The sequence below is a fragment of the Notechis scutatus genome, chromosome Z (assembly GCF_049901735.1).
Source record: "Notechis scutatus isolate UNSWTSFEM ecotype Mainland chromosome Z, rNotScu1.2, whole genome shotgun sequence".
NCBI lineage: Eukaryota > Metazoa > Chordata > Lepidosauria > Squamata > Elapidae > Notechis > Notechis scutatus.
In genome coordinates, this window is record NC_142025.1 from 83,465,952 (window position 1) to 83,489,899 (window position 23,948).

At 37.8% G+C, this 23,948-nt stretch overlaps 1 protein-coding gene across 5 annotated transcripts in view; it reads right to left on the minus strand.

Moving 5' to 3' along the window:
• The window catches only part of ANKRD17 (ankyrin repeat domain 17), a 125,944-nt gene that overhangs the window by 42,138 nt on the left and 59,858 nt on the right, over positions 1-23,948 (minus strand). For 2 of the 5 annotated variants that reach the window (XM_026679872.2, XM_087945859.1), the window contains exons 6-17: positions 19,420-19,653; positions 18,505-18,599; positions 17,472-17,709; positions 12,488-12,679; positions 12,051-12,160; positions 9,073-9,160; positions 6,848-6,975; positions 6,334-6,477; positions 5,746-5,848; positions 3,713-4,462; positions 1,446-1,594; positions 765-876 (exon numbers count right to left, since the gene is read on the minus strand). In XM_026679872.2, the coding sequence (XP_026535657.1) occupies positions 765-876; positions 1,446-1,594; positions 3,713-4,462; positions 5,746-5,848; positions 6,334-6,477; positions 6,848-6,975; positions 9,073-9,160; positions 12,051-12,160; positions 12,488-12,679; positions 17,472-17,709; positions 18,505-18,599; positions 19,420-19,653 (2,343 nt within the window). The remainder of the gene's footprint in view (positions 1-764; positions 877-1,445; positions 1,595-3,712; positions 4,463-5,745; positions 5,849-6,333; positions 6,478-6,847; positions 6,976-9,072; positions 9,161-12,050; positions 12,161-12,487; positions 12,680-17,471; positions 17,710-18,504; positions 18,600-19,419; positions 19,654-23,948) is intronic. The other 3 variants (XM_026679874.2, XM_087945860.1, XM_026679873.2) reach the window with 2 other exon arrangements.

Sequence of the window (23,948 nt, forward strand, 5' to 3'; positions counted from 1 at the left end):
ACCTTCTCCAATGGTACATGCTAATTTGGTAAGATTTGACAGGATTGGCATTCTCCAAAACCTACCTGGTATGAAGCCACATTTCAAAACCCTGGACATCTGTTTTTTCTGTGGCAAGAAAAATTCTATAAATTTGAACCATTTTAGACAATGTTACCTGTTACTTCATGCTGACAGCCACAGGCAGAGTCAGACACTTTGCCCAAACTTAGTTTCCAACCCCCTCAAATGTCTAAGCTTGTGACTAAATTGGAGGGATGATCACCAGATGAAATCATTTGAATTGATGTCACCAGAAACTGGTATGAGAAAAATGGAAAGTAATCAAATGAATGATTAATTCCTCATGAGACCTGAACTGCCTAAGCAGAAGAATTTTGGTTCCATGAACTCAAGTTTCAGATAAATTATCCTAGGTCTAAACTGTAGCCTAAATAAGAAAAGATGCGATGTTGTGGTCCTAGATCTGGACAGTGAGGCAAGAGTTGGAACTACAGTGGAGACTGCTTTTTCCCACAGATATTATCCTTCTCTACTCTTATTAAAAGGTGACTTTTAATAAGAGGACCAAAACTTATAATACAAATAATTTGATACAAAATTAACTTTGAATAAAAATATTACAGAATACAGATTTGCATCTTACTTTGGGTTGTTTTACTGCAATGCAAGAGTATCTCTGAATCTACTTCTATTGGAATATACAACCACACATGCATGTGGAATTTACAAGCTGACTGATTATTTTATCAGCAGATACTCACCCTTTTTGTCCCTGTGTTCAATATTAGCTCCCCTCTCTAAAAGAGTTTGTACTAGTTCTTCATGTCCGCCAGCACAAGCAAGAGTCAGTGCTGTGTCATGGTTACTTTCAGTCTTTTAAAAAAAAACAGTCATTAAAATGCTTGTATTTGTTCTAGCATTTAATTAATAAACCAATATATGAAACCACAGCTTAATCCTGGATTATCTTTTATGAAAAATAATCGAATTCAAACTGGTTCCCATGTTCAACATAGTAAAGGAAATCATGAGTATTTAAGGCCATATCACATACTTATTCATCTCTAGATATTTAATTAGGTCTGAACATTCTTAACAGCACTAAAATATAAAATTCTCTTGGGTTTAGTTTTGTGAAAACAAAAGGGAAGATACTTGCATTCCACATAAAGTATGAAAAAAACCCTGAACAAATAATCAAAATTCAACTACCACTCCTCTGTAATCATTCTTTTCACATATTTATTAAATATTATGCACATTTATTAAATATGCATATCTGAAGTTCAAAGAATGATTACAGAAATATTCAATCTTTCAAAGCATATAATAATTTTTGAAACAAATTCTTCCTCAAGTCTCGCAAATAGCAGAATTTCTATTTTCCTTTCTTTTAATTTGTATTTCATTTCAAAGGAGAATAAATTTTATTTTAGACTTACCTGTGCATCAATATCAATGGCAGGATAAACCGGTAGCAGGGTTGAAGGAGAAATGATAGGACTAGGAGCAGGTGTCTGAGGTTGGGAAACACATGTTGCAATGCTGTGGGTAGGGGCATTTGAGACTGCAGATGCTCTTCCACTCACTGCTATTAAAGAGAATAACTTGATTTATTAACTTTATAACTAACTATCCTCTTGGATGTCCCAGAATTTCTTTAAATGATAACAACTACTGAGAAATAACAATAGATCAAACAGTTAAAAATGGGTCTTATCTGAGAATTATCTATAGCAAGGAACAAATGGCTGCAATATTTTTCTCATCCTTCTGAAAATACAGTTGAGAAGGAAGCAACTTGATTCAATGTAATAAGAATTTTCCTAAAAGCAGTTTACACCAATTTAATTATTCGTTTCCACAATGTCTAATAAGAGTGGCTTCTTTTCCTGCATATTACTGTAATACCCAATGTATTACCAACGAAATCATAGTTGCAATTAAATTGGAAAGTGTTAGAATATTTGATCCATTCTAGGAGATTTTAATTTAGTTTAGTTAAATATTTAAAGGACTTCTGATATGTTTTTCTTCCAAAAATGCTAACTGGACAGAATAAAATCATAATCTGAGAACATTACTTAAAGGAAACAAAAAATTCAGACACAGAACTCCTATGTTATCTTTACTTTTTAAAATTAAACTAGTTAGCAGTGGAACAAATAATTTTGTCCAGAGATTATGGAAATCTTTTGAATTCTAAAATTGCTACCTAAGCAATGTTAACAAAAAGCTAAAGCATATTGCAATTCCTTATTCCTTAAAATTATAAGGAAGTTATTATGACCATGAAGAAATAATAAGTAATTACTCAAACTCTTACTTGACACTGTTAGTAGCAATAAGGAAATCTCCTTTACATTAGAAAATTAGTAAGGTGAATCATATACATCACACATTTCTGAAGAGCCCTACATTTTTTTGTTTAAATCTAATTCCAATTTGTTTAATTCATCAACTATTCTTAGTTGTGTTTCAGAATTTTCTTATTTAGATGATGACCATGTTATATGCAAGCTGACTTAGAATTATGGTAATGGTATATTCAAGAAGCAATGGAGAATCTGACTTATTTTGAATCTAGACCAAAACTCAATAGGTTGCAGAATATAATATTTAATCATGTAGATGATGATAATACTGAAAAAAATAGCACAATTCTAGTTATAATAATATTGGGAAGATATTAGTTGTAAATAGTCTTCTAGTTGGCCAAATAAATCCTGACTCGCATCACTTAGCGAAAGGAAACACTCCATAATATGAACTCTATGCATAGTTTGCGTTATTTTAAGAGAATTATGGTGGCACAGTGGTTAGAATGCAGTATTGTGAGTTAAGTCTGCCCACTGCCAGGCATTTGATCCTGACCAGCTCAAGGTTGACTCAGCCTTCCATCCTTCCAAGGTCAGTAAAATGAGGACCCAGATTGTTGGTAGCAATATGCTGCCTCTGTAAACCTCTTAGAGAGGGCTATAAAGTACTGTGAAGTGGTATATAAGTCTAAGTGCTATTGCTATTTTGTCAAACAAAATAAAATTCTTTCACTTTGGGCAGCTGAGAAATTCCAGTTGCATTGCAAGAGCTTCCCTATTCAGTTTTCTAAGCAATGAGGATAAAGGGGAGAGAAATAGTACCAGCAACACAAAGCTATGTAGCTATGCATTGGAATTTACTGTATCTGGGTTATTATATTTTAGACCGTTTCAGTTGAGTTAAAAAAGGAAGCAATGCACTCTGTATTTTTAGAAAGTGTAAGTGCTGCAAGGCTTATAGAACAGTGAAATTTATTCATAGGTGCTTGGGAAACAAGGAGTCAGGAATATTATCAAGGCAAATACATATAATTTAGGGCCTGGGACACAAGGGACAATATACTTGACAGCGGAAATGCTTTTTTACTCACTTCACGTGACTACCAATCACTTCTGCTGGAGATATTGAACATGACCAGAAACACTATTGTTGTTCCTGCACTATTTCAAAACTCTTCATTTATGCTATAAATTGTCATTTTCCAAATAATACTGGTCTATTTTAACAAACCAGGTAGACAACACTGGAAATGGAGACATCAGCTTAAATAGTAATTAAGAACAAGCTAAAATAATCCAGTCTTTGTGACATTGAAACAAAATAAAGATGTTGATATATTCAAAAGTTTTCGGCACTGATATTTTATCTGCATTTAACAATTCATACAAACCTGCCATGATGTCATCCAGTGTGTCATTGAGGGTTTGGGCAGGGCTGGCAACCATTAACCCTTGCTGTGCATCTGCCAGAATTCCTTGTCCCAGCCCTGTAAGTTGTGCTTGGCCCAGAACTGGCTGTCCAACTATAACACTTTGGAGTTCTGAAAGATTTGCCATAGAACCTGGTGGTAAAGAACTTGTAGACAGAGGCAAAGCTTGTGGCATTGCCAGAGGCTGTACTGGAGCAAAACCCATCTGATTTACTGCTGGCATAGGCTCATCAGTGAGTAAGTATGGGTCCACCTGTCGTATGCGGGCATAATCTTCTTCAGTAAGTTGGTCTTCTATCTCAACAGGAGTTAATATTCCCAAATGCTGACAAGACTGTTGTTGCTGCTGCAACTGAATTCTCTGCGCTTTAACTTCCAGATATTGTTTTTTCAATTGCTGTTGTGTTTTCAGTTGCAGTTCTCGCTCTACTTTCTGCAACTCTTCTAAGATCTTTTGCTTCTTCTGAATTTGTTCTTCTCTAGTTTTGTTCAGCTCCTCAATCTTCTCCTTAGTGAGCTGATCAGCATGTGCCAATTCCAAAGACTGAAGCTGTGCATTCTTTTCTATGGCTTCCTTTATTCTTTGCTCTAATTCTGTCAGCTTGCCCTGAGCCTCCTCAACAATGCTTTCTGGAGACTGATTAGCGATGTAACCTTGTACTTCTGGATTGGATGGCTGCAAATGGCTGCTGGACTTTTGTTTGGAAATGGCTGTATGAAAGAGACACTCCCTCAGAACCAAATGGAAGTCCACATGAACAGCATTCTTATTACAGATCTACCGATCAATCAAGCACAAAGATGACACCTACCAGAGATGTAAAGGCTAAGGGGAAAAGATATGCCTAATATCTTTGAATGTTTTGTTAAAAAATAAACTATAATTCTAAATTGCTTAATTGTTGGAGAATAGAGTTCTTTACTACCAACAAAAACCTACATTGAAACAAATTCTTTTACAAGCTATTTATTTTCTTCAGTAACAATGTTGTCCTATTATGCAAATTTTATTCAAAAGATTAAGTGGGCATTTAAGATGCAATTAAATAACCTATGTGATCAAAAAAGGCCAGGTTCAAGGTATATGGATATCAAAACATAAACAATGTTCACAAGGTTTGTAAAGAGAGGAAAAATATCAAACTAATTATCCTAAAATGATAGTTTAATGTTAATAAAATCAATATGAAATCTATAAACATATCTCAATGCAAATTTAAACCTTATATAAGCATGCAAGTTCACTGAGTAACTATCGGTCAGTTACTATCCCTTAATTCAAGTTATCCCTGCCATGATTCCTATGAGAAAAGCTGAATGGGAAAACACTATGTATGCCACCATGAACTCTTTGAGAAAAGAAGGAATGTTTATCTACTACAGTACATATATCACTTTATACTTATCAATCATAAATTATCTTGGCTAAGATAAGCAAATATTTTTGTCTTCCTGCATCAAAATATGCTTAAAATAATTAAACAAGATCATGAAATCTACTTAAAGATATTTTAGGGGCTTTTTTATGAGCTGTTTGGGCAAAAATTTAAAATCAAACAATAAACAAAAAGTAAAATTATTAAAGTGAATTGCAATGTTCTATTATTTATCATGGAAATATTTTATCCTCTAGCATATTTTAAAATATTTTTTTCATAAACAGCAAGAAATTTTTAATATTTTACAGAAAAAATGTACTAAAATTTACAGATTTCAAAATTCAAATGTGAATGTTGAAATTGAATGTTAATTGTATTCGGGCAAAAATATTTTAAAAAATATACCATAGTGTTTCCCCAGTTTTTCTACTGTATAAGTATCTGATTTATTTTAAAAACAGAAGTTGGAAACACAACTAGTCATATATAAAGGAAGGTTTATTTCTTTAAAACGAACATAGCCTAGTATTTTTTTTAAAAAACACCCCAATAACGTATTTCATATGTTACTAAAAATACGTTGTAGCAATAATATATGAGGTATAACTAACTAACCTTTGTTTCTGATGGGAAGGGTGGTGGTAACATTAGCAGGAGGTTTGTCAGGCTCTTGAGGTGGAACCACCATGGGAAGTGCCTGCACTGGTACACGAGGAGCCTAAAAAACAGGACACTGTGATTATTTTCCTTGTTCTGCGTGATCAAAACACAATATCAGAAGAGAAAAGCATGCATAAATATTTCACAATTAAGTATTAATTATTACAGGTTTAAAATGCCCTATCAGTTCATAGTTTACATTCTTGGCACTAGCAGAAGTATTTTGACAAAGTATCCAACTATAAGACATTTTAATAATGTAGATATATAGTATGATTAAAAACACAATTAACTCAATAAAAAAAATTGAAAAGAATAACTCATAAATTTTCCTACAATAAATTTTCTTTGGAAGCAGAAGTCATTAAAAGAAACTCATGAAAAGATTATTCCTTTTGATAATAGTAGCTGCTGATCATAATATACCAAGTCATCTACAAATTATTGAATGCAATGCCTATTTCCAAATTAATGGACATTGTTTTAACATATGAAAAAAATAAAACATAATAAAAACCAGAAGATACACATAAACAATCATACCCTATTTAAATCATGAGATGGAGGAGTCAACTGTGTAGATTCAGGTGGAGGAGCAGAAAGTAGGTTGTTAGGATAATCCAACAGATAACAAACTACACTTGTATGGCCCCCCTTAGCAGCTTCTATTAGCATGGTTGAGCCATCCTATAAAGAAATAATGGAATAAAAACAGTACACTTTGCATCTCTTTTGACAAGCACATGAATATTACTCAGAATATATCTCAATATTTGAACAGTAGTTTAAACTGGCAATTTATTTTAAGAGGTTTTTTTTTTGTTTTTTTGTTTTGCCTTTTCACCTGGAGATTGAGCACAATGAAAATAAATTTAAAGAAACATTTCATGTAAGAACTCATTGAAAATGAAAAACCAGTTACAACTGAAAAACCAGTTACAACTTAAGTGATACATTATTATGTTTTGGTTCCTGATGATAAACTTCCAAAAGCTGTCCTCAATGAAATATTCAAACAATAGGTAATTAAATGAAGGGAAAAAAAACCAACACGTACTTTTAGTCTGTGTGTAGGATCAGCTCCATGAGCTAATAACAATTCCACAACAGCCAGGTGGCCTCCAGCACAGGCAAGCGATAATACTGTATGATCATTGTTAGCAGTGGTCCTGTTCACATTTGCTCCTGTTATTAATGCATTGGGAAAACAAAAGCCATTCAAAGCTCTCTGCCTGTAACTCTTCTTTTTCTCATATATAAAATAGGAGAGAAATGTTTCAAAATTGATTCCAGAACTTCCTCCTTTCCAATATTTTTAACTCTTCAATGTCTCTCTGTTATTCTTACACAATAAAAACAATTACTACTTTTATCCTTTGTTACTTGAGGTTACAATCCTGTAATCCAGTAATAATATGATACTTAACTCTACTTATTTTTTTTTCCTCAAAAATCTGAGCAAGACTTACTTAAAGGTGATTCTAGTACCTTTCATATAGACAATGAGATGTTTTCCTTGGAAAAAGGGAACAATTTCTAACCTTTTTAATCAACTGCTATTTGGGGCTGGAGGGAATTCTCAGAACTTACAAGTTTTCTAAAAATTAGTTTCTTGTATTATGATTTACTGAACTAAGGTACAAGTGGATTTCAGTTGCTCATTAATAACTTTGCCAGCTGAAATTATATCATATAGCAAATGACTGCTCACTTTTCAGATACTTAAGGTGAACAGATATCTGTCATGTAATGAGAAACCTCAAGCAGGTGAATTTTTCTTAAATCAAAACATGAAAAACTTAAAATATCTAATGGACCAGAAAAGCCCATTAAAGTACTTTGGGAAAGAAATGGCAGACTGAAATGGCCTAAGAAAACTGAACTAACGAACATGTGGAGCAAAGAGATGGTGAATAGACTGGAATTCCACTCTGAGAAAGAGAGGATTTGAGAACATCTACAAGTGCTCCTGATAGCTGCTCCTTGCAAGACTGTGGCAGGTTTAGAGTTCTGGGAGATGATGAAATAACCGACTTACTCATAGACAGTGACTTTGAAAGGATTCTGATTTCACATACTTCCTTTACTAAATTGTTAACTGCTTTTCAACTACCAGAAAACTTTGGATGGACAGGTTTTAAAGCCTCAGATGAGTTTTCTTCAATTCTTAGCAAAAGAAGGTTTAACTACAAGTTTAAGAACTTTTTTTAAAAAATGAGGGGGAGAATTAACAGCAAAATAGTGATTAAAATTTTGATTTCATAAAATCAAAGATGGTATCCAGGTAATTTTGAAATAAGTTTTTAAAATAAATTATAAAGAAAGTTTGCATGGAAAAATGCTTGTGTTTTGAATTTAAAAACATAGTAAGACTTTAAAAACTGGATACTATAGAGAACTGAAGATTACAATTAAAGCAGAACTTTTAAACTTGACTTACAATTACAGAATGAAGCAAAATATTTTAACACTGGACATACTGGAGGATATTCTGGAGCAATGAACCAGAAATTAATGTTAAGAGTCTCCATTTCTATAGATAATGTTTAAATTCTACTTGACACAAGATTGAGAGTAATTCGAAAGGGGATAAAATAACAGGTTACAAGAATGACATGGAAAAAAGAATGTTATGCTGGATATATAAAAGAAACTGACTGATAGTTTAATCTTTAAAAGGGATATACAAATAAACCAATGGAGTGATCTGGATAATTCTCTTCATTTGGATTTACAAAACAGACTTGCTAAAAGTTTCCAAAAATTTTGTTAGAAGGGACAAAGAAAAATTGAAAAGAAATTAAGTTTTATGACATTATTTGAAGAGACTAATTCAAGACTGTTAGAAGTAAAAGGAAAAAAAAATAAAGTTGGTTTATTTAATCAAGATTAAAATAGGTAGGTTATCTCTGATAATCTTTAATGGACACTTGTTGACATCAGGATTAAAATGAGGATGTATTAAGGGTTTGTTTATACATAAAAGCCGGAATATGGAAAGAGAACATTATTTGTTATATTTTACTAGAAGGTGATAAGCTACTAAAATTGTTTATACTTGTGATGAAATCACGTCTCTATGTATTTTCTTTTCCTTTATTATATTCTTATTTTCTTTCTTGTGTATTTTTTCTTTTCTACAATTTGTTTTTCTTTTTATGCTTTTATTTTTAGATGGTATTAGTTTTTATCACTGTAATTGTAATATTTAATAAAATTACTATTAAAAAGAGAAGGTCATTAAAACATCGAAAGAAATGACTTACTGTTTGTAAACCCTACCTTTACTAATTAAGAACTGAACAGTACAGACATGGCCTGCTCTTGCAGCTTTCATCAATGGAGTTCTTCCTCCTTCAGATTCATGTTCCTATAAGAACAAAAACATTGAGGAAAACAACTTAAAAAATAAAATTCTCAGATAGTTTCAATTTTTTTAATTTAATTTATTTTTTGCAAAATGAGCAAAATATGCATGCCACTGTAATCTGTTACTCATCTCATCCTTATATAATTATGATGGAATATTTCCAAACTTTCAAAAATATTATTTTAAAAAAACTGTATCAAAGGCAGCATGTTGTGGAAAGTTGTTCTCACAATTGTTCATTTAATGTCTGTTTAAAATGATAATAGTACTGAAAAAAGTGTTTTGTGACCATTTTCTACACTTACGATCATTGCAGCATTTCCATGATCATTTGATCAAAATTCAGATGCTTGGCAACTGACTCATTTATGATGATTGCAACAGAAATTTTGAGCTCAACTGTGGTTGTGAGTTGAGGACTACCTATATCACAGAGATAAACCACTGACTATGGGATAAAATAATAACCCTGAAAATGAACTTCCTTCCACTATTTTGAAGAGCATGTTAAGATTTAGAAAGATGATGAAATTCTAGTGCTGCAGCAATATGGTGATTAAATGAACTCATTGCAACTAGGTTATGAGACAGAAAATGCAGTACCAGGGTATCCTTAGTTGCTATTTGGCCAAAGTACCTGAAGTGACTCTAATTATATAACAGTTAACTAAGAAAGCAACCACAACCTATATGTATCCCTAAAGCACAGGTGTCAAACTAGCAATGTCACATTATCATCACATGAGACATGATGTAGCGTGACTTTTTCCCCCTTCGTTAAACCGGGAGTGGGAGTGGCCAGCACATGGGCCACAAGTTTGATAGCCCTGCCCTAAAGTAATGGATAGCAACAAAAAAGGTCCAATATCTGTTTTTTTCCTTAAGTATTCTTAGTAAATATTAAGTTGTCCTATTAAAACTCGACTTTTTAATTATATACACCTATCTTCAATTTTAATTATCACTGAAATTTATTGTGATGCTGGCTTTTTTTTTGTCATGGTAATATTTGTTATTGTGTATTGCCAAAAGTTCTTTCATATTATGGCTGCACTGAAAATAAAGTTATGGCTTGATACTTAGCCCACTCCCCCCCCACCACAAAGTTTTACAGACTGCCCAGGCACAAGATAGAATTGCTACAAAATTCTATTGTCTGGAAACTTTTCAAATCTGTCAAGTGCCTAGGGTAGACTAATCTAAAGAATCTGGTAAAAATCCAGGTCCCATGAAGTAAAGCTTGATAAAGAAGTGATGCTTCACCACTATACTCTTCAACATCTTCATAAACTATTTAGATGAGGGAACAGAAGGTGAACTCATCAAATTCGCAGACGATACTAAACTGGCAGCCAATGCGCCCAAAGCTAGATTAAAAACCCAAAAAGATCTCAAAAGATTTGAACACTCAGCCCTATCTAACAAAATGAAATTCAATGTAGAGAAACGTAAGGTTTTACACGTGGGCACCAAAACGTATGTACAGATACAGATTAGGTGAAACCTGGTTCAATAGTAGTAACTATGGAAGGTATCTTGGAGTTCTAGTGGACAATCACTTAAATATGAATCAGCATTATGTGGCAGCAGCCAAAAAAGCCAGTAAAATCCTAGGTTGCATTAAAATAAGGTTAGAAGTATTAGTACCACTTTATAAAGCCTTAGTAAGGCCACTTGGAATATGCATCCAGGCTTTGGTCGCTGTAGTGTAAAAGATGTAGACGCTCTGGAAAAAGTGCAGAAAGGTACAACAAAAATAATTAGGGGGCTGGAAGATAAAACATATGAAGAATGGCTGCAGGTATTGGATATGTCTAATCTAGTGAAAAGAACAACTATGATGACAAGATAGCAGTGTTCCAACATTTGAGGGGCTACCACAAAGAAAAGGAGAGTCAACGTATTTTCCAAAGCACCAGAAAATAAGACAAGAAACAACAGCCAGAAACTTAATCAAGGTGAGAAGTAACTTAGAACTAAGGAGAAATTTCCTAACTGTGAAAACAATTAATCAGTGGAATAGCTTGCCTTCAAAAGTTGTGGTTCTCCAGCATGGAGATTTTTAAGAAGAGATTGGACAACCATTTGTCTGAAATGGTATAGAGCAGGGGGTTAGATTAGATCTCCAAGGTCCTTTCCAAACCTGCTATTCTGTTAAAGGACTAATTTTAATATTCCCATATTCAAATCAAATAAAGAACAAGTCAAACATGTCTCCTATGAAGTGGATTACTGTCACAGTTACTTGTCTCAAGCTCATAATTGCATGGGAAGTCATGAAATTGCAAGCCACCCTGGACCCAGGCATAGAAGCTGACATCAGCCAGGAATTCCAATGGTTTCCAGATGCCCATGGCACTTAGTATACCAACAGCAGTTTTAGTCTGTCAACAGAAACCAACTGCAGATATCTAATTGCATCTGGGATAGAGTTTGGCTGATGAAAAAAAAAAATTCAGTCACTTTACATCACATACAACTGCATTCTTACTCTGTCCCCTTAACAGTATTGCCATTGATTAATTTAATCTGAATATGCTTTATAGTTTACAATATATGTAAGGAAGGGCCACTTTTGAAAATGAAACTTTTTCCTGATAAGTCACATGAAACTGCAAATGTATGACTAAAGTAGTGCTACTACTAGAATGTATCTTAGTATGTTTAAATCACATCTATGCTTGTATAATGAGAGCCAGTCCAGTGTAGTGCTTAAGGCACCTGACTAAAAACCAGAATTCTGTGAGTTCTCAACTCATAGTATAGCTTTATCTTCCAGGAAAAAAATAACCCTGCTAATATTCAGCACCTTATTTTTGATTTGGTCAAGTAAGAATAAACTCAGTATCAAACTTAGTAAGAGAGTAAAAAAATTCATTAGGTAGCTTACCAAATCAGCATCTGCTTGAAGCAGCACATCTGCAACATCGGTATGACCATTTTCACAGGCATATGTTAGTGCTGTGTCGCCCGTTGCTGTTGTTGCATGCACATTAGCTCCTGAAGTAATACAAATAACATTATTCTTAGAAAAAATAAATGAATCCCAATGTTCTTTATTAGGACAGTTTATAGAAATCTTATTGTATTCAAAAATATTCAAAAAATGCAATGCCCTATTATTATTGTGGGGGGGGGGGGATTCTGTTATTGCATAGATGTTTCTCAAAAAAGTAAACAAGCAAACAAACCAAATTAATATTCAGGTACAGTGGCATATATGGAAAAGGTATACCCAACAGGCAAAACTACTCATAGATAGCAAGGATTTATTAAAGTTTTCTGTTTTAATCTGAAACAATAAATGCTCAGAGATTAATGCCATACCTGCAGCCAATAAATATTTAACTAGCTCCAAGTGACCCTCTTGAGCAGCTTCCATTAAAGGTGTTGAACAGCCTAGTTCTATATCAGCTCCTGCTTTGATTAGGAAGTCAGCTACTTCCAAAAAGCCACCACAGCATGCTAAAGTTAAGGCAGTTTCTTGGGTCTCTTCTGTCTGAGCATTGATGTTAGCTCCTTGAAAACAGAAATACGTAAGTATAAATTAAGATTTCAAGACAATTCTTTAAACTAGCATGGATATACTATGTTTTTTTAAGTTACAATAATTAGATCTAACATTGTTTAGAAGTAGCATTAGTATTAATACTAATTAAAATCAACATATACAATTACTTATCACTATAGGTAGTCCTCAACTTACAACAATTTGTCTAAGGACATTCAAAGTTATAACGGCATGAGGTGACTTATGACCATTTTTACAATTGTCATGGTCATCTGATTAAATGATGGTTGCAGTACCCCAGGGTCATATGATCCCCTTTTGTGACTTTCTGACAAGGGAAGTCAACAAGGAAGTCATGTGATTCACTGAACAACCATGTTACTAACTCAACAAGTACACTGATTCACTTGACAACTGTGGCAAGAAAGGTCGTAAAATGGGCAAAGCAATGGAAATTTTGGGTTCAACTGTAATTGTGAGGACTACCTGTATGGGTCTAGGACTTTTAAGCTCCTACCCTTGGCCGTGCCTGCTTCTCCGCCAGGCTCCTGCCTATGTGGATTAACCTCTAGCTTTTCTCCTTGGCTGGCCTCCCCTAACTGTTTGCCTTGGCCAATAGGCCATGGCCTCTCCATCCCATGCCTTTCAGCGTGGGCCATTCGCCTAAACCAGGGGTCTCCAACCTTTTGGACCTCAGGGACCACCAAATTCATAATTTTAAATCCCACAGACCACTAATATGAATCCAGCATGCCACTCACTGCAGTTCCTGACTCCCACTGATGGGATGGGGTCCTTCAGGCACTTAGCCTGGCTGCGTTTCTGCAACCTTAAATACTCAAAGTCATTTGAACCCGTTTCCCACAGAAAACAAAACACCAGGATCTCTCATCTCTCTCTCTTTCCCTCCCCCTCTCTCTGTATCTTGTCTCTCTCTCTCTCCCCCCTCTCTATGTCCCTGGAGGTGGAGGTGGGGGGGAGGGAAGGAAATTCTGAACTGGTGCTGGATGGTGGGAATCTAATGTCCGGAGGCCGATGAGCCACATGCTGAAGACCAGATGGCTGGCAGGAAATGGGGCATCCTATAGTCTCCCTAGTAAACCTGTGCTGTGACTGCTGCCTCCTACATCCATGCATCGAGGAAGCCGAGCAGCAGTGCAAAAAGTGCAGATTTCCTGAGCCACAGGAAGCAGCTGCCAGCGATGCCCTCAGGTGAAGATGTTGCGAGGGGGAGGATCGACTCCTCCCCTCAGGAGCTGCAAAGTTCTCGCCACCCCTCTGGCATCTGCCAAACCTCCTCGTTCCCACTGGGCGTGTGAGTGCTTCTGGTGCGGAAGAAGAGAAGCACGGTTGGAGGAGGCTTGGCAGCTGCCAGAGGAGAAGCAAGCGCTTTGCGGCTCCTGACGGGAGGGGCCCAGGAGATTGTGTCCTCGCCTCGCAGGCCAGAGAACACCCGGGAAGGCCTCCAATGCAGCGATCTCCCACGTACTACCCAGTCCATCCACTACTGGTATCACCCCTGTTGCAGGCACAGGCGCACTGCAGACCACCAAATTTTTCTCACTGGTTGGCAACCTCTAGCCTAAACAGCTTTTGTCCTAGGCATTTGGCCGCATGGGACAGTTAGCCACCAGCCACTCGGCTAACTGCCAATGTTGGCAGCCAGAAGCCAAGGTGGAATTGATCACAGGATCTGGGGGGCTTTGGGGGAGCTGCTGCAGCCAAACGGCCTCAGGCACTTGTTAGAAGGCAGGGGAGAGAGGGTGGAAGCTCCCCTGTACCTGACCGTGCCTCCCTGCCACCAAACCGCCAGTGTTTGCTGCTCCGATGGCCACCCAGGTTCAGTTGGAAGGGAAGAACAGGGGTGGTGGGGGCGGTAAGTAAGTTGGCTTCATCCAAAGGAGTCTTTGATTCGGGTAGCCTTAAAAAGAGAGAGGAAAGGAGAAAGGAAAGAGAGGGGGGAGTGGGGAGAGAGAAGGGAGACAAGGAAGAAAAGGGAGCGAGAGACAGAGACAGAGAAAGAATGAAAGAAAAAAAGAAAGTGCATGAGATACGGAGGGAGGGAGGGAGGGAGGGAAAAAGGAGAGGAAGGAAGGACCACAATCCCTGGCACTAGATGCAGTTTCAGAGGACACTTTGAAACAGCACAGCAATCCAGGGCTGGAAGGGACCTTGGAGGTCATCAACCGCCTCCTCCAGCAGGAGACCTTATTTGGGTTATTTTAGTGTCTCTAACAGGGAGGAAAATTCCCAGAAAAGGGAAGTTTACTAGGATAAGGCTGCCATGCAGAGGAAAGCAGAGATAGTCCTCAACTTACGACCACAATTGAGCCCAAAATTTTGGTTGCTAAGCAAGAGCATTGTTGAAGTGAATTTCGATGCATTTTTCTCAATCCATCCTCCAACAGTGGATGTCAATTACTGTGGACCAGATTGAGAATTTGAGAGCAAAGACCTGCTGGATTACCAGTGAGTGACACACTCTTAAGGGAAGGGGAAGGGTACCCCTCAACTTACTGTATGTCACCATTGAGCCTCGAATCTCCGTTGCTGAGACAGCTGTTCAGTGAACTTGGACCCGTTTTATGAGCTTTCCTGCCAGCGCTATTAAGTGGATCGTTGTTTAAGTCAATCAGACGATGGTTAAGCGAAGCTGACTCCCCAGATGGTTGCAAAAGGGAGATCTTGTGACCCCAGGATGCTGCGACCGTTATAAATGACAGTCCTCTCTACAGACTCCCAGGTTCTCTGGGAGGGGAAGCCCCAAGCTTCTACCATAAAGACCACAACGTCTGGAATTATCCCCTGCAATTGTAACCCTTGCAAGCAATCCCTGTGCTGAAGGTCCCACCCAGCACCCAGAGATCCCTGCTGCCGGACACCACACCCACTATTCTTACTTTTCCTTCCTTCCTTCCTTCCTTCCTTCCTTCCTTCCTTCCTTCCTTCCTTCCTTCCTTCCTTTCCTTCCTTTCCTTCCCTTTCCCTTCCTCCCCTCCCTCCATCTGGCAGCAGGGATCTCTAGATGCTGGGTGGGACTTGGACGTCCAGTGAGGAGAAAAGCTAGAGATTAATGTGCAGAGGCGGGACCTTGGTGGAGAAGCAGGTGCAGCCAAGGGTAGGAATCTAAAAGTCCCATTCCGACCTGTATAGAGCAGGGGTCACTAACCTTTTGGACCTCAAGGACCACCAAACTCATTCTTTTAAATCCCGAGCACCACTAATACGAATTTTTTTTAGAAAAAAAATTCATATAAAAATATTTTATATTAAATATAAATTTAATATTTAAAAAAATACACACACACACACACACACACACACACATCAAATTTGTAAATGCTTAATCATAACTGTGGGGCAGAGCGAAGGGAAAGGAGGAGCCTCTCTCATCCTTTGGGGGGAAAGAGGGAGGATTTAATGCTGCTGGGACTCAAAAGAAGCAACATGGTGCCTGGAGGCTGGGAAGGTCTGTACGGGGAGGAACTGGCTCCCCCTCAAACAGAAGGAAAGCAGAGTCGTTGTCCCCAATCTGGTCTCCTGTCATTTCATATCTCCCCCAAGTCAGAGGAAACCTCTCCCTCCTTTGCCAGGTATGGCTGCCTGGAGTTGGGGGAGGGAAGGGGGCCGAGGAAGATGGGCTCCTAATAACCAGGCAACACCTCCGCCTTCACCCTTCACACAAGAGGACTCCCCAAGGCTAAGCTCCAGGTTTCTCCCGTTGCTTCCAAGCATAGAAGTGTCCCTCCCTGTGTGGAGGCCGAAGCGGGGGATGTTAAGACCAGAAAAGCTCAAGCTCTCGCCTGCACAAACAGGCTGGTTATTAGGAGCCCGTCTTCCTTGGCGCTCTTTTGGTCTGGGCATTTGGTCTCCCCCCCCCATTCCAAAGGAAAGCCAGTCGGGCTTCTCCTTCCCTCCTACCCTTCCTCCTGCTCCCTTCCCCCTACTCAATTCTACTTCAGGACAGAGGAGAGAGTGCTGGAAATGTGTATTGGCATTTCTAACAATCAATTATGGCTCGGTTCCTAAGACCATCAAAAAAACGTGTTTTCTGATGGTCTTAGGCGACCCCTGTGAAAGGGTCGTTCGACCCCCAAAGGGGTCGCAACACACAGGTTGAGAACCACTGCCCTAGGGGATGGGACCTGAAATATTCCTTGTCTTCCCGCTCTAATGGATTGGGTAGATATGACCGGCAAGAAACAGTGCCTCAGATAACCTGGACCCAAGCCATGAAGGGGTTTAAAAATGATGACTAGCACCTTGAATTGCACCTGAAGGCAAACTGGCAACCAATTGAGTTCCCACAGGAGAGGTGAAACATGTGCGCACCAAGGTCTGCACAAAATCATGCAGGCTGATGCATTTTGCACCAACTGAAGCATCCGGAGGGTCTCCAGGGGGAGCCCCCAGGTAGAGCATGTTGCAATAGTCAAGGTGGAAGGGGAGTAGGGCATGAATGGCCATGAGAAGTGATTGTTGGTCCAGGAAAGGGCGTAACTGGTACACAACCTGCAACTGCACAAAGACCCTTCTGGCCACAACTAATACCTGCTCTTCGAGAACCCTCAAATTACTCGCGGTGTCTGTTTAGGGCCAAGATCAATGGTTTGAATTCTTCATGGGTCAAAGAACCCCAAACCCAGAGCCATTCAGTCTTGCCAGGGTTTAGTTTCAACCCGTTGCTCCCCATCCAGCCCCTAACGGCCTCCAGGTACTGCAAGAGGGAGGTCACAGAATCACTAAACTCACCATAGGCTGAGACATACAGCTATACAATTGATACAGTTATATTTTTACCTTGACCAAGAAGCAACGCTACCATCTCCTCATGACCTTCTCGGGCGGCTTCCATTAATGGTGTATATCCTTCATCGTTTACTTCCTCTAAGTTTGCCCCCCTCTCAATTAATAATGCAGCCAGCTCTACATGTCCACCACAGGCTGCTAAAGTCAATGGAGATTCAAAGGAATCAGCAGGCATGTTTACTTGAGCACCACTATCAAGAAGTAAACGAGCAACTTCTACATGCCCATCCTAGAAAGCAAAAAGAAAAGTGTGTATGAACATATACAAAGTGTGCTGGAACAGACCTTGACTTATCTAGTCCAGCAGTCTGTTCGTACAGTAGCCAAGCAAGGGAACCCACTAATTTTCTATCAGATGGCCTTCAGAAGTCATGGTGCCATCAAGGCTACTAGCCACTGATCGCAAGTAAAATAAGCATATAAAAGCCAGATAAAAATGCTCCTCCAGAAAGTAATATGTAAGCTAAAATGAAATACACTTTCATTTATCTGAAGGGACTTTTTTTTTGCACCTCACATTTATTCTAGACACTAACAGAATCCTTTAGCATGTCTGAGGCAGCCACAGGAAAAAAGGAAGAATAGGTTTTTCTAGTAAATAGATGGGGAATTTTCTTAGGATACTCAAGATTGTTTGAAGAAAAACTGAAAAATTGGTCCAATTTATTTTGTTTTTAAAGAAATGAATTAAGTGTTTTAAATATCTGCAAAGATACTCATTTTATGTCTCAAAAAAACCAAACCCAATGAAAATAACTGAGTTTTTCAAGAGGAATAGTTATTAAACTTTTAATTGGGAAAAATGTCTGACTTACGGTTTAAAGACTTCATTTTATTCTTTTAAATGTCATTCCAACTGTTTAAAAGAGAGGGTGAATTTTGCTCCCAGCTTAGCTCAGAGGACTACATGCAACTTGGTAGCCTTTTCACCAAGTAAATTGTTGCATTGCTTTTTAAAATTGAAAAACTACAAAGGAAATTAAACCAAACTTGATATATTTGCTTTACTTTTGAGGACTCTTACCATGCATGCCTCCATTAATGCAGTATGCATTTCATCTGTTTTATGTTCCTGATCTGCACCAGCTTCCAGCAAAAATCTCACCATTTCTAAATGGCCTAAAAGAGAAAAAAAAAAAAGAATTTGAAGATCAGAATTCATTCAAAATTTCAGCTCATAATCACATATATTTGTTCACCAAAGATACAATCTTAATAACCAAAAGCAAGAATTCTCAAAACCTGTATGGAAAATCTATTTTAATTATTTCATTAACATCAAGAACTGAAAACTCTGTTATTCAGAAGACCATATAATAAAACAAAAAGTTTTACTCTGGGTCTCCAATGAATGGGAAAAGCGGAGCTCTTGAAAAGGCATAGCTATTTTAAAATATGCTTTCAAATATAAACTCTTATAAGGCTCTAGAAGACAGGTAATCCAAAAACATTTCCTCACGATGAGAAAGTACAAAGACACTGCCTTCAATTAGAATATGAAAATTAGAAAAAAATAGAAGTACAAATTTATCAGGACAATAAAAGTGGTTCGAGAATCCCAGTGGGTTCTTTGAATTTCATTTTTTTTTTTGTCTTTAAAGAACAGAATGCTGGAGGGAAAGAGTGTTTAAAGAGGAAAAAACTATTTTATTTAGCTACATATTCTAGTACTGAATGTTTGAAATTTAAGTATTCTTTCCATCAGCATTAGAATACCATCCTGACAAAGATAAATATATGTAGAGCTAAGTATTAATCATATTTAATATTATTTAAATTAAAAATTATAATATTATTCAATTTATTAATTGGAAGAAAAACAGAGCAAATAATCAAATTCAATCCTAATAAATAAACATTCTTTGGCAGGATTTGAAATTTCTTTATAAACCTCTATTAAAGAATAATGGTTAATTATTGAAAGATTACAATATTTTACCTTTATAACAAGCCAGCGTAAGCGCACTCTCCTTAAATTCATTGGAATGCGTATTGATTCCGGCTCCATTTTCTAATAGAACTCTGGCAACTTCAACATGTCCAGCACTCCCTGCCTCCATAAGAGGAGTGTGGCCGTTTTCATTATGGTCCTCGATACTAGCACCAGATTCTAATAGGCCCTTCACAACATCTACATAGCCTCCAGCACAAGCATAAGTGAGTGCTGTATTGCCTATTTAGAAAAAAAAATATGTATTGAGATATCCATTTATACTTTGAACATTTATATATATATATATATCTATATCTTAACCAACTGTTCTAAAAATACAAGTTCCAGGTATACTTGTAAAAGAAGAAGCAGACATCCTGCGATCTCCGGAACTAAAAATATATATTTATTGTACTTACTAAGCTTTCGTCAGCCTTTGCTGACATCGTCAGAGTATTAAGCTACCATTACAGAGATCTATGCATTTATATATCATTAATCAATTTAGCCCTTGCATGCATAATAGGCCTTTCCAACCACCTCCCACCTGTAATTGTTTTTGCTTCAGTCATGTTTTATATATATGTTATTTAGTATAGTATAATAAATCCTAAATTCAATTTTTGTTTCTGCCAAAGCCTTCAATAATTGATCTATCTATCTATCTATCTATCTATCTATCTATCTATCTATCAAAGGTCAATAACTGGGAACTGAGTATGTTCAGTCTAATGAATAGGACTAGGGGTGACATGATAGCAGTGTTCCAATATTTGAGGGGTTGTCACAGAGAAGAGAAGTTCAACCTATTTTCCAAAGCACCTGAAATCAGGACAAGAAGTAACAGAGGGAACTTATTAAAGAGAGAACCAACCTAGAACTAACTGTTCCTGATAGTTAGAACAATTAATCAGCGGAATGGCTTGCCTCCAGAAGTTCTGAATGCTCCAGCACTGGAAGTTTTTAAGAAGTGATTGGCAGCTACTCATCCAGAAAGGAACAATGTATCCTGCCTGAATTGGACTAAAAGGCCTCTAAGATCATGTCCAAATATGTTACGCTATAATTCTATATTTTGGGCTAAGACTCTCACAATATTTAGCTTTCATCTACAATACAAAAAGATTATTACTTCTCCCCCTTCTTTACAACAATAAACTCTGAGTTTGGCTGAGTTAGATCAACCCAAAGCCATTTGAATCCATTTTCCCAGTACTAGTCCAACAGCTTCATGATTAAGCACATTCATTCATTGGCTCACCATTTGGATTACGAAAGTTTGTATGAGAGGCCTTTTGATCATTTCAGCTGCTTAAATAGTGTAAGTTTTCTGATTCAAAAACTGCTCTAGAAACAAAATAGAAAAACAGGCAATTTTGGACAGTCTATGTTCCTAAAGCTTCTGCCAACAGCCCTCCAAAAATCTGCTCCAAAAATCTGCCTGGGAGCAATTTTGACAGGAAAGGCAGGAAAAAGTCCCTGCACTGCAGATGCCATGTACACCAATCCAACTGGTCTGATTTACAAATATAACTCAGATTGATCTTGATATTTTATTTGAAAGTGAAACCACTCTGAATGAATATCCTTATAATAGTGAATATGGGCCATTGTTTCAATGGTTCCTGAGTCATGTCAGTTAGTCTGAATATAGTAACTTTTATGTACCTGCCTCAGGAAATTGCCAAATAGAGTCCATTAAAATAAGCTAATGACATCATCCATAGAGATTTTAGCAAGTGAGCTGACTTAAATAACTATTATAAATATGTGCACTAGGTTAGTGGTCGCCAATTGGCAGGTTGCTGACCACTGGTGGTTCGCAAGAAAATTTTGGTGGTCCGCAAAGAAATGTCCTTCCCAAAACAATTAATCCAGGCTGCGCAGGAACACAAGGCTGTGCTGCCCACATGGCCCATGGGAACACAAGGCTTGCATTGTAAACAACACAAGGTAGTGGGGGGAGGGGGCAATGGGTGGAGTGGGGGAACTCGCCTCACTTGCCCCACGCACCAGGCCTGGCCACCGGGCTGCTTCTTTCTGCTTCTGCTTTTGGCTGCATGCAAGGAAAGCAGCAAAAGTCTTTCTCTCTCTCTTCCAAACACTGGCAGAAATGAGTCTTTGGGACCCTGCAAGGTATCCTGCTCCAGGAGGCTGAGCTGGTGCAACAAGTCTAATGAAGACTCAAGTTTGGGGGAGAGAAAGAAAGACTTCTGCTGCTTCTGCTGCTTTCCTTGCATGAAGCCAAAAAGTGTGTGTGTGTGTGTGTGTGTGTCTGTATGTGTGTCTGTCTGTCTCTGTCTCTCCCCCTAAGAATGGAGCTGGAGACGATATCCTGCAATCCCAAATAAAGAATGATCAATCGGTAGGAAAACGGGGTGGGAGATTTCCCTGCAGACTGTTTTGGGGATTTTCCTAGGGTCTCTGCTGCTTCTGCTTTTTCTGCAGAGACCCTGGGAAAAAGTTTGCAAGAAAATCCCCCACCCCATTTTCCTACCGATCGATCGTTTTTTATTTGGGATTCTCATTCTCTCTCTCTCCCGTGTGTGTGTGTGTGTGTGTGTGTGTGTGAGAGAGAGAGAGAGAGAGAGAGAGAGAGAGAACGGAGAGACATCACCATCAGCCCTCCGAGTTTAGATCAGATCTCTCTCTCTCTCTCCCCCTCCCTCCCTCCCTCCCCGCCCCCAGCGGCAGTGGTGGAGCTTCAGTGCTTAGCCGGCAGGGAGCCAGGCGAGGCGCGTTGCTCGCTCTTTTTGGCCACGAAAGAAGCGGCCTGGGGGCCAGGTGATGCATGTGGGGGGGAAAATCAGACGCCCCCCGAAAAGATGGGCTAGCTGTTTTTGGGGGGGTCAAAAGAAAATAAGTCCCTGCCTTACTTTCTAAGAAACACGGTAAGACCAATGGCAGGGGAGGGAAATCTGCCCCGGGGTAGCTTTCTGACATTGGTGGGAAAGTCGGTCCCACATTTCAGAGCTACAATAGTCACAGGACTGGCCCTTTGGTCATCTCAGAGCAGCTCCAGGATGGCCAAAGGGACTACTGTGATTATTGCAGCTCTGGAATATGGGACCAACTTTCCTACCAACATCAGCAAGCCACCGTCAGTCAAAATTCTAATTAGTGGTCCACATGATTTAAAATTATGAGTTTGGTGGTCCCTGAGGTCCAAAAGGTTGGTGACCCCTGCACTAGATCTTCAATTAACTTGAAGAACAAACTGAAGGAACTCTGAAGTTGCCCAAATTGTTTGACAACAATAGCATTTAAGTGCACACACACACATACACACAAAATGGAGAAGGGTTGTGTAGGTAAGGGGTGTGTGTGTACACACACACACACACACACCTTACCTAAATAACCCATTTCCATTTCATCATATCCTTTTTTAAATTGTTTTAATTAACATTAACATTTGGCTACACTATTTTTAAAATGTTAGTTGTTTTTAGAATTACCATTACTACCAACCTTGTTACTAAAATCGCAGTAATAAAAGGTTTATCAAAATTTTTAAAATAAATACATTAGCATTATTGTACTATACTCTTAAAGTCCAGGTTGTGGTGGCATTATTATAAAATGGTACTCATTTTATGCTGACAGTATCATAAAATGGTAACCATCACAAAGAGTATAAGCAGACTGTACTGAGCTTTTTAGAGCCCCACCCAGAAAAACTATATCAAGCTCACTGATAAATATGGGACATAATTGGATGTACACTGGGAAAGAGCAGGCTGCTAGGTATATAGTATAGAGAACACTGTATACAAATGGCAATACAAATAGTATGTAATATAAGAAAATAGACATAGAAAGAATTCACACATTTAGATATATATATGTATGCTTCACTTTTGTATCTGGGATATTTCTCTCAAAATAAAACATATCCCCAACACTTATAGGAAGGCATAAATATCCAATTGCCTAGAGTTCCATGCTTTTGATGGACCATTTGAGTCAAACTTAGTTTAAAAAGAACCTGTGACATACACATTAAAAAATATAATATCCGTGACAGAGTGGTCTGAAGAGCATAATCTAACTCAACTGGAATGATCTTAAATCCTAAAATTTAATCCTAATTAGATTCTGGATGGAAGGCCACCACAATATCCTAAATTATAGATTAGACTGGAAAATCAAAAAAAATGAGGGAATGAGGTAGATCGTTTCTGTACTGTTGCCAAGAAAAACTACATAACTATATCAATGATATCATGCCTTTTAAAAATTGATTCAGTGGAGAGCTTTGAATATTGTCAAAGAAAGCCTGAATCAAGTTTCACCTGGACACATATTTCCTTGATAAATCACCTGTTGCAGAAAAACTCTGCCAAGAAAGACTATGTTCAGAACATGTTTAAAACTTGCTATTTTTAAGCAGACCTGTTGCACTAATCTTGTAATGATGTTTTTATTGGATGCTTCTTTCACGATTGGTGATTTCACTATACCAGAAGATATTCTGAGCTTCCAGAATATCTTCCCAGTGGTGTAAATGTTTCAATAATAATAATATGGTTGCA